This window comes from Ictidomys tridecemlineatus, chromosome 6 (assembly GCF_052094955.1).
Source record: "Ictidomys tridecemlineatus isolate mIctTri1 chromosome 6, mIctTri1.hap1, whole genome shotgun sequence".
Lineage (NCBI taxonomy): Eukaryota > Metazoa > Chordata > Mammalia > Rodentia > Sciuridae > Ictidomys > Ictidomys tridecemlineatus.
Window position 1 is genome coordinate 102907357 of NC_135482.1, and position 11540 is coordinate 102918896.

Sequence of the window (11540 nt, forward strand, 5' to 3'; positions counted from 1 at the left end):
GGAGAGAGAAAGCCAGGCTTTTCTATTGGACAGCACTGTGTCTCCATTGCCTCAGAGGCCATATTAACAGCCTGGGTTCTTCTCAGTCTCTAAAATGTACATAATTTTTTCAGCCCTCTATCATATGCCTGAAAAGAGTGCCTCAAATTACAACATAATTTTTATTGATTTTGTCATGGCATGTTAGTAAAATATTATTGAACTTCATACATTGAAATATTTAGATGATTTACATGCTTTCCAAGAATACAAAGAGTCAAATGTATGCCTTTGGGATAGCCTTGGAATATGGTGCCTGTATTTCTCAGCTATTAGAATCTCTGCATTAGAAGAGACTGAAGACATCACCTAGACTAAGAAATATCTTGCTCTTCCTCCTTATTCCCTGTTTTCAGAACCTCAAGGACAGCATGCAGTTGTGACAAGCAATGGTTATGATGATGTTCAAGAGTTACCAGTTCCTGAAATTCCTTCTTCCTTTGGAATAAAAGAGAACAGGTTTTTCCCAGAAGAGGGAAGTGGTGCCAGGTGTTCTCAGACAGGTAAGTGGATAGCTATCTCTCCGGTAGTCTTGCATTATTGTCATGGTAAAGATGGATTCGGACATTTCAATTATCAGTTTTCCTTTACTACAAGAATCTAAGTAGACTTGTAAACCAAGATGTTGTCATCTCTTCCCTTTTTCTGTTTATTGAAGCTATTTTATTTCTTCTGAAAGGAGGTACATATTGTGTCCTCTGTCTGCACACACTGCCCATGGGATCCAGACATGTCTGTATGAGCTGCAGAGACTTTGTAGCTTTGTTCCAATTTTCACACAGCAAACCAAGACCTATGTTTGAACAAAAAGTATGGTGGTCTTTAAGCTTGTGAGAAGTAATTTGGAGAGCATTTTAGTGTTTTTATTATTGCATTATAATTATTCATCATAGTGGCCTTTATTTTGACATTCATAAATACATATAACATAGTTTTTAATGAATCAGTGATATATATATGTATATATATATATATATACACACTTCACCTCAATATATATATATATATATATATATATATAAACATAATTTGGTCAATTTCATTCCACAGTTCCTCATTTTTCGCATCCTTCCTCCTTCCGCATCAACCCCCTTACTCTATCCACTGGTCTCTCTTTTTCTTTCATGAGTCAATTTCATTCCAGAGTTCCACCCACTTTTTCCCATTCAAGCCTTGTTTTGCTCCAAGTTCTGCATATAAGACAGGAAATTTAACTTTTGAATTTCTTAATTTGGTATATTTCCCTTAGTACGATGTTCTCCAGTTCTATCCATTTACATGCAAATGCCATAATTTAATTCTTTTTTATAGCTGAGTGTAACTCTGTTGTGCATATTCACCACATTCTATATATCCATTCATCAGTTGACAGGCACCCAGGCTGTTTCCATGACTTGGCTGTTGTAAATTGTTCTTCCATTAACATTGATATGCCAATATCACTCCAGTATGCTTAGTTTAGTTCTTTGGATAAAACCAAGGAGTGAGATAGTAATGAAATGGTTTCAGGAATCTTCATGCTGTTTTACAACATGATTATACTAATCTGCAGTGCCACCAAAAATTAATGAGTACACTTTTCCCCACATCCTCGTGATCATTTATTATTATTTATATTCTTGATGATTGCCATTATAAAAATGTAGTTTTGATCTTCATTCCCTTGATTGGTGTAGATGTTAAGCAGCTTTTCATATATTTCTTGGTCATTTGTATTACTTTTTTTGAAATATCTGTTTAGCTCTACTGCCCATTTATTAATTAGATTAATTGTTTTAACTTTTTTGAGTTATTTCTATATTCTGCATATTAGTCCTCTGTCAAAAGAATAGCTGGCAAAGATTTTCTTCCATCTTATAGGCTCCCTATTGTTCCCTTTTTTCCTTTCCTGTGCATAAGTATTTTAATTTGATACCATCCCACTTGTTGATTCTTAGTTTTAAACTATTTCTTGAGCCTCAGAGGTCTTGATAAGGTGCCTGTGTCCATATATAGGAATAGAGAGCCTATTTTTTCTGTCAATCACAAAGTTTCTGGTCTAATTCCTAGGTCTTTGGTTCATTTTAGTTGACCTTTGTGCAGGTTGAAAGATAGGGGACTAGTCTCATTCTTTTATATACAAATATCCAGTTTTCCAAGCACCATTTTAAAAAAGAAAAAAAAGTATCAGATGAAAATATCTGTTTTGGCTTGTTCTGTGTTTCTATTCTATTGCATTGGTCTTCATGTCTATTTTGATGCCAGCTCTATGCTGTTTTTGTTACTACAGCTCTCTCATTAGCCAAACTAACCAAAAGAGAGGGAAGACCCAAATTAAAAAAAAAATAGAGAGATGAGAAAAAGAGATATCATCACAAACATTTCAAAAGTCAAGAAGCTCATTAGGAATTATTTTGAAAATTTATACTAAAACTATAAAATCTAGAAGATACTAACCAATTTCTAGGTAGAAATAAAACCAACAAAATATAGAAAACTTAAACAGATCAATATCAAAAAATGATACTGAAGTAGCAATTAGAAGCCTTCCAACAAAAAAAGAAGTTCTGCCAAATATTTAAGAAAGAAATATACCCATCATTCTCAAATTACTCCATGAAATAGAAAAAGAGGAAATACTTCCAAGTTTATTCTATAAAGCCAGTATTACTGTTTTACCAAAACAAGACAAAGACGCATTGAGGAAGGAAAACTACAGACCAATATCCCTGAAAAGCATAGACTGAAAATTTTTATTAAAATATTTCTAAAGCACATTCAAAGACACAATAACAAGGTAGTATACCATGATCAAGTGGGTTTCGTGTACGTTGGATGCAAGGGGAGTTCAACATATGCAAATCAATAAATTTAATTCACCAAAAAAATTACATCTAAGGATAAGAATCACATGATCAATTTGATAGATGCTGAAAAAATTTTGATAAGTTTTAGCACCCATTCATATTAAAACTACTGAAGAAATTAAGGATGGAAAGAATTTACCTCAACATTATAAAGACTATGCATAACAAATGCAAAGCCAACTTCCTATTGAATGAAGAAAAACTGAAAATATTTCCTCTGAAATCAGAAACAAGAAAAGGATATTCACTCTCACCACTCCTAGTCAATATAGTTATTGAAACTAAAGTAAGAGCAATCAGACAAGAGAAGAAATTAAAGAGATATAAATATGAACAGAGGATAAATTAACTGTTTTCTGAAGAAAGGATCTTTTATATATTAAACTTAATATCTCCATCAAAAGAAATCTAATATTGATTAATAAATTCAGGAAAGTAGGATACAAAATCAGCATTCAAAAATCAATGCCTTATCAATATCCCAATAATGAATATGCTGAGAAAAAAATCAGAAAAACTATTTCATTCACAATAACCAAAAATAATTATTATTTATCTTGAATCTTGACATTCTAACTGGGGTAAGAATAAACCTCAGTGTAGTTTTTACTTCATTTCCTTTATTGTTAAGAATGTTGAACAGTTTTTCATGTATTTCTTGGCCATTTCATGTCATCTTCTGAGAAATATCTGTTTAGCTCACTTGCCCATTGACTGGATTATTTGGGTTATTTTGATGTTTATATACGATAGAAATGAATCCTCTGTCAGAAGAATAAATGGAAGAAATTTCTCCCATTCCTTCGGCTCTCTTTTTATCATCTTGTTTCATTTGCTGTTTGAAATTATTAAATTTGAAGCTGCCCCAATTGGTTCTTGGTTTTATTTCTTGAGCTTTGGGAGTTTTATTACTGTTTGTGCCTGTATTTTGGAGAGTTGGCCCTATGTTTTCTTCTAGCAATTGTAAAGATTCTTGTCTAATTACTTGTCTAATTCTTGTCTAATTACTAGGCCTCTGATCCATTTTAGTTGCTGTTTATGCAGGGTAAGATATAGGGAGCCCCTTTCATTCTTGTACATATGGATATCCTGTTTTCCCAGTGCCATTTGTTAAAAAGTCCATTTAGTCAGCTTTTTCACTTCTGTGGCTAAAAAAAAAACCCAACCAGCACAATTGTAGAGGTGAAAAGGTTTATTCCGGGGCTCACTGTTTCAGAGGTCTCTATATATACACAGCAGGCTCCATTCTTTGAGGCTGGAGGTGTGGCTGGACATCTTGGTGGAAGAGTGTGACAGAGGGAAGCAGCCTGCAGATGATCAGGAAGAAAAGAGACTCCACTTGCCAGATACACAATATATACCCCAAGGCCATGCCTTTGTGGAACCACCCCCTCAAGCCACACCCTACTGGCCTTCAGTTACCAGGCAGTTAATCCCCATAAGGGGAATAATGCAATGATTGCATTGAGGCTTTTACATCCAATTGTTTTTCCTCTTGCACTGCCTCACAATGAGCTTTTGGAGGAGGTACCACATCCAAACCATAACATCCATCTTTTATCCAATGTGTGTTTTTACTGATTTTGTCACGCATCAGATGACTATACCTGTGTGGGTTTATCTCTTTGTCTTCTATTCCATTGACTTTCATGTTGTTTTTTATAAAAATGCCATTCTCTTTTTGTTAGCACATATCCACAGCATGATTTGAGCTTGGGAATTGTGATGCCTCAGCTTTGTTCTTCTTGCTCAGTATTGTTTTGGATACTCTGGATCTTTTATTCTTCCACATGAATTTTAGGACTCATTTTTCTAATTCTGTAAAGAAAGTCATTGATATTTTGATTGGGACTGATTAAAATTATAGATTTCTTTCAGTTGTATAATCATTTTATCAATATTAAATCTGCTTATTGAAGAACAACAGATGCCTTTCCATCTTCTATAGTCTTCTTCAAATTCTTTCTTTAGTGATCTATATTTTTATTTTAGAGGTCTTTCAACTTCTCCCCGAGGTTTATTTTCATGTTTTTGTTTTGTTTTAGGTTACTTTCAATGGAATACTTTTCTTCCTTTGTTGAGTTTACTACTGTCATATAGCAAAACTATTAATTTTGTTTGTTGATCCTGCTACTTTACTCTATTTATTTATCAGCTCTAAAACTCTTCTGGTGAAGATTCTATGCATAGAATCATATCATCTCCAAATGGAGATAATTTGACAACTTCTTTTTCTCGTATCCTTTTAATTTCTAACTGATATAGCTAATATTATAAAATTATATAGAATAGGAGAGGTGGGGGTAAGAATACTTATCCTACTCTAGATTTATTTTAAAGGAAATGCTTTTATTTCCTCACCATTCGTTATGATGTGATGCATGATTTGTCATGGATAGCCTTGATAAGACTGAGATAATTTTCTTCTATCCCTAGTGTCTTCAGAGATTGCTTAATTTTGTTGATGAAAATTTTTCTGCCTCTATTCGGTTAATTATGTAATTTTTGTTCTAAATTCTATTTATGTGATGGATTACATTTATTGATTTGCATATGCTGAGCCAACCTTGCATATGTAAAAATTTATTTTTAAGGAAGCTTGCAACTCATTATTTTTATTAACACTTCACACTTTAATCATATAATGTACAATAGCCTTAAATAGATATATTGAAATTTACATGCGAGAAAGAATAATTCTCTTATTGTTTGAAATAACATATGATGTCGTATTTTAGAAGTGGGCTTTCCACTTGTACATGGTCATGTGGGCCATGGACAAAGGAAACTGTTGAATTCAGTTGAGCTGCCATCCTTTCGCATCTTCCAAAGGACTCAAATTGTTGTCATGAATACACTGAAGTCAAGAGTAGTCTGTTATTGAGGTACAGAGGAATTGAGGGAGGTCATCTTCTGTCTGGAGTGCTTAAGGAATCAGACCAGCCTGGTGTGGAAGAGAGAACTTGCATCTCTTTGCCGCTCCTCACCATTTTTAACCCACCCTCCTTCTCATTGTTGAAATCAAGACATTTGCACAGGACATAGTCAATAAGGTATAGCTCTATCACTCCTTCCAGAAAAAATCTGGTTACCCATAGATATTTTGTAGCCACTCTACTAGTCTTTTCATTCTTCAAGAGGACTCTGGACTGTCATTTTTGTCACCACTAAAACCAGGATCCTCTTACTATTTCAGGTATCTCTCTTCAGACCCTCAAAGAAGCTGACAATTCTAACATGGAAGACACAACATCCTTATTGGTCCTGAGACAAGAGTACCCTGGATATGATGATGTTGAGCCTAACACCATGTAGTGCTTTTGGTTTTGTTTGTTGTTGTTGTTTTGGGAGCAATTAAGTCTGTAGAGAGCTCCTTATGACATTATTTACTGATAAAAGAGAGTTCTGTCTTCTTCATTACTGGAAAGTTTCTATCTGTATCCCTTATTAAAAATAAATAATCTGAGCCTCAAATACCAGTGCCATTGTCTTAATGTGAATGCATTTACCCCCAGCAACCTCTGAAAATTTAGTGTTCAAACTGAAAGGATCCCATATAGGATCACCCACACACTACACACTTGCTTCTTTGAGATGGACAGATGTCTATTCTTCTCTTGAACAGCATAAAACTGAAATGCAGAGCTGAAATAAGAACTTAGTCTTACAAAAATTAACTTAGAAACAACCTTAATATTCAAAAATATCCATTCATGCTTGACTAAAACCTATATTTAGTGATTGGGGTGGATCATGTGGATGGAAAATGGCTATGTTTCTAATTTTGCCTGATATTTTATATAATATCAGTAACTAAATTCCACTACTGCCTAATAGTCTTTTACTCTAACAGCCTCTTCTCCTTTCTTATTATTCCACAATTCTCTGAATCTCATGTTTCTCCATAAAATTGCACTTTTACTCATTAAATTCTATTGTTTTTATCATTTTTCATTGCTCTCCTTTCTCTGGCTCTCTTTCTTTAAACAGCCAATGATTCCAACCTCCAGAATTACAAAAGATTTCTAAGTGGATGTATTTACTGTGAATTATTCCCATCCCAGACCATTCTCATATATTTATTTGAGTTGTAAAGGACTGAGTAAGTGAGCCAAACTCTGCAATTCTCTATTCTACAGACTCATTATTATCTATAGCAATATTCAGTTATTTGCATGCAAACAAATGAATGTTTCCACATTTGTATTCTAACTGAATAATTTTAAATCAAGGTTTGATTTACTCTGTTTTGTGATTCCTTTATTTTCTTTAGGAGTTTTTTTCTGTTTTTATTTTGTTTAATATTCTCATAGTTGTAGATGGACAGCATGCCTTTATTTTATTTATTTTTTTATACTGTGCTAAAAATCGAACCCAGTGCCTCACACATGCTCGGCAAGTTCTCTGCCACTTAGCTACAGCCCCATCCTCTTCTGCTTTTATTAATGCATTAGAGTTATACATAAAAGTGTGATTTATTTTGACAAATTTGCACTTGCATTTAATATAGTTTGCTCTATTCCCATCCCCAGTCCTTCCACTCTCCCTCTTCTCCTCCCTTCCCCCGCTCCCCTGACTCCACTCTACTGTTCTCCCTTATATTTTGTTGTTTTTTGTTTAGTACTTTATAGATACACATAAAGGTTGAATTCACTCTAGTTTATCCATAAATGTACATAGCATAATTTTGTCAATTTCATCCTGCAGTTCCTCACATTTTATGTGCCTCCACTGTACCCCTCAATTGTCTTCTTCTGCTCCACTGAACTCTCATATATTTTCATGGATCCTCCATTTTTGAACATTATTTCCCTCTATCTTTATCATATGAGAGAAAGTATTTGACCTTTGACTACCTGAGTCTGGCTTTCTTTACTTTTACAACTTAAATATTTTATTTAAAAATAAAATGTATTTTCCTACCATAATATACATAAAGTTACTTTAACAGTTCTGAAATTTATGAACCATATGTACAATTATTTTTTTGATAACTTCCCATGCACTTCCATAATTCAGAATTGGGAATCATTCAGCTATATTAGAAAGTGCAAAGGCCTTACTTTAGACTATGAAGTCTCCACACTTGGAGGTCTACCTTCATTATTGGACCTCATTAGAAAGACACTTACAGTCATTTTAGGAAAGAGCAATAGCAATTGTCAGCAATAACAAACTATGTCCTAAACACATCAGACACTTTTGCAAATCTGTTTTGTTTTGTTATTGTTCTTTTCACTTTTATTCAAATAAACACAATACTTGTACATAGACTGATCATATCTCCTCTCAACCTAATATACCTGGATTTTCAGATGTGCAGTGCTGTGGTCAAAACATGACTATTCTACAATCTGAAACAAGTATTTTGGACACACAGGCAAGTAACTGGGGGTTTTTGGTCAAAAAAAAAGAAAGAAAAAGAGCTGATAAAAAGCACTGTGATGTCACTTGCCAACTTGAGAATGAAGAAAGCAAAGAAAAGCATTTTGGGGGAGGGGGTTACAAATATAATGTACCTCTGGATAAAATTTAACTGCTTCCTCTCTTTCTTTCCTAGGGTGGGCACTTGAAAAATGAGACATTTCAGGAGTAGTCTAGATTGTTTGTTGATTGCTGTTGGATTTGATTTCCTAAGAAACTTTTAACAATATGGAAGAACACTGACATTAGCCTTTGCCATTAGAGAAAGTAAGACCCATAATGACTAAAATATTTTCTGATGTGTCCCACCAGGGACTACACAGAAAGTATAGTCATGCCAGCCCTGCTCTCCCCAGATGCCACAGCCATTCTGTAAAGTCAACACAATATATTTTCTAGACCCATAATTCAGAAATGAAGGTGTTAGAAAAATTTCATTAATTTTAAATTAGTCTTGCTTCCCCAGAAATCCCATCTTGAAAACTAAGTAATACCTTTGTTAGTTTGAAATTGGCCTTATTAATATCAATTTTACTGAAGAAGCTTGTGTCCTTGATGTGGCTTGGCCTTTGCTACTCCTACATACTAATTTAATTTCAATAAAGTTGCGGCTTCAAGTGCTAAGTGATAGTTTGACCTGCAAGAAACAAGTTTAGGCAGTCACATCACCATTATCTGAAGCCAGTTATGGTGAATGCAACCTTGGGGCCAATTCAACTAAAAAATTATAATTCTCATAGCAAAAAAGCAGCCAAAGACAGAGGCCTGAGACAAGTGGGCCTATGGAACTGAAGACTGGGGAGTATAGGGCCCATTCCAGGCCATTGTCTGTGTGGATGGTGTATTAGTACAAGCAGGCTGGCCCAGTCCTGTCTGATTCTGGCTGTGTCACCTTTACAGAATGGCTGTGGCATCTGGGGACAACAGGGCTGGCATGACTGTATCCCTGGAGGGACACAGGCAAGTCCTATTCCTTACAATTTCCCACACTGCCCACTTCTTTCTTTTTTTTAAGACAGAGAGAGAGAATTTTTAATTTTTAATATTTATTTTTTAGTTATTGGCAGACACAACATCTTTGTTTGTATGTGGTACTCAGGATCGAACCCAGGCCGCACGCATGCCAGGCGAGCGTGCTACTGCTTGAGCCACATCCCCAGCCCACACACTGCCCACTTCTGATCCCCCTTCTCTTGTAAGATGTGATTTGGCTCAGCAGCAACTTAGCAGAGTGGGAATAGGCCTGACAGCCAAGGCTGGGAAGGTCATCTGGAAGCCTGACAAAGAGCAAGCCCACTTTCTACAAGTAAAAAACCCCAGTTATAACCAGAGCAGTGGTGCATGCCTGTAATCCCAGCAGCTCAAAACTCTCCAGCAGGAGGAACTTTTGCTAAGTTGCTTAGCAAAAGCGAGGGGCTAAGCAACTCAGTGAGACCCTGCCTCTAAATAAAATATAAAATAATGGCTGGGATGTGGCTCAGACCTTGGTTTCAATCCCTGGTACCCTCAAAAAATGAAAATTCCAGTCACTTTACAGCCTATCCACTAAAGTAAAACAAAATGTCTTTGAAAAATAATATACTTTGAAATTCTGACACATTTACAAAAACAGATCAAGAAATTTCAAACAACATTTTTAGAAGTCCTTTAAAAATGTATCAATAACCTTTTTAGTAACAAATATAAAACAGTGTAAGACCCTTTGTGACTTTCTAGTGGGATACATACACAGTAAGATTTTACTACTAAAATTATCTACTTGACAAAATCTCTAGGAAAAGTTCTATCAAGAAAATAATTGTTTTGAGATTACTTTTTTTCAGAATGTCAAAAACAATTAGGGCAAACACACATACTTAAAATGTCAATACAACAATGTTAATTCAGTTGAATAAATAAAAGAAAGTGGCACCAACTTTATGGCAATTTTTCAAGACTAAGATGTATCTCAAAGATATTTTAAACAAATAATTTCCCCCAAACAAGAATGATAATTCTCAGCACAAGACAATAGCATTAAAAATAAAGTGCTATGAGAAAAAGTAGCTCCACAAACTTCAGCTTATTCACAGATGAACAGAAATGTTATCTTTTTTTAACAGAAATATTGTCTTGATATTTAGGCCTGACATATTCATCATGAGGAGAAATTCACCTTCACAAGAGGCCTGGCTTGGGGCTGTCTTTTGCCATTTTTTCCCCACCTAAAATGTGCTTAAATCTTTTCTTCAGGGTATTATAAACTATTGGTTCATTTTCAGAATCAAAATTAACCTTAGTGAAAACCTTAACAGTGTGGCCAAGGCAAGCTTCCTCCACCTCCATGGGAATTGTCTATAGGTTCACTATGCACTGCAACACTCAAAGGATCATCTGGTGCTGTCCCTTCTCTAAAAAGAACAGGGTTTCAGTGGCACCTGCGTGTCTGTCAACCAACATGTCCACAACCTTTTTGGTGATTACAGGCTCCTTTAGTTGCTCCACCAAAGACCACAACAAAGCAGTCAGGATGAAAGGATCTCTACCACCCACATGTTCTTTCCCATACTCCATTTTGGAAATTTAGTTCTTTCTGCCACATTTCTACCTTCCTTTTCACTTGCTCCTTTTCTACAAATTCATTTAAATTTGCCAGGACATTGGCTGCCAGTACCCTCCTTGCTTCAACAGTAAATTCAGATGGCAAGTCAGCACGTGGCACTGCCTCAGATAGACCTTTGCTGTTCTGGGTTTCTCGTCCAACCAAGAATTATGTCTTGGGACTGAAGCCACAGTCCAGAGAGCTGAAACAAGTCCTCCTCTTCCACATAGCCTCGGTCCGAATCACTGTGTGATTCACAATGACAGTGGGTACTTGCTGCTGAGAAGAGTCTATATCTTTATAGACATTTACAAAATTGGTGTAACTGGTTCCCCAGAATTGCATGAACTTGAAGTACACAGAGAATATTCTACTTCATTGTACTTCCTTTGGAATTTCTCTCCTACAAAAAAAGAGGTGGTTCATCATCCTTGGGTCTTTCCAAACCTCCACACTTAAAGTGACTCCAGAAAGAAAATATGATGCCAACTAATACCTGGCTATCACCAAGGTGCTACCTCTGAGGGTCTGCAGAAGCAGACCTCCCAGGCCACTCCTCACTACCCGGGGTGGGAAGTGAAGTCCAGCCCAGTACATTGACAACATCCTCCTCCACAGGCCACACACCTGCAAATCTGTGTTTATACATG

The 11540-nt window shown here is 35.6% G+C and overlaps 1 protein-coding gene across 1 annotated transcript in view; it reads left to right on the plus strand.

Annotated features, from left to right (window-relative positions):
* The window catches only part of LOC144365087 (antigen WC1.1-like), a 51644-nt gene extending 40501 nt beyond the window's left edge, over positions 1–11143 (plus strand). The window contains exons 13-15 of the mRNA XM_078015889.1: positions 396–542; positions 6082–6196; positions 10945–11143. Of these exons, the coding sequence (XP_077872015.1) occupies positions 396–542; positions 6082–6196; positions 10945–11143 (461 nt within the window). The remainder of the gene's footprint in view (positions 1–395; positions 543–6081; positions 6197–10944) is intronic.
* Positions 11144–11540: the final 397 nt, after the last annotated feature.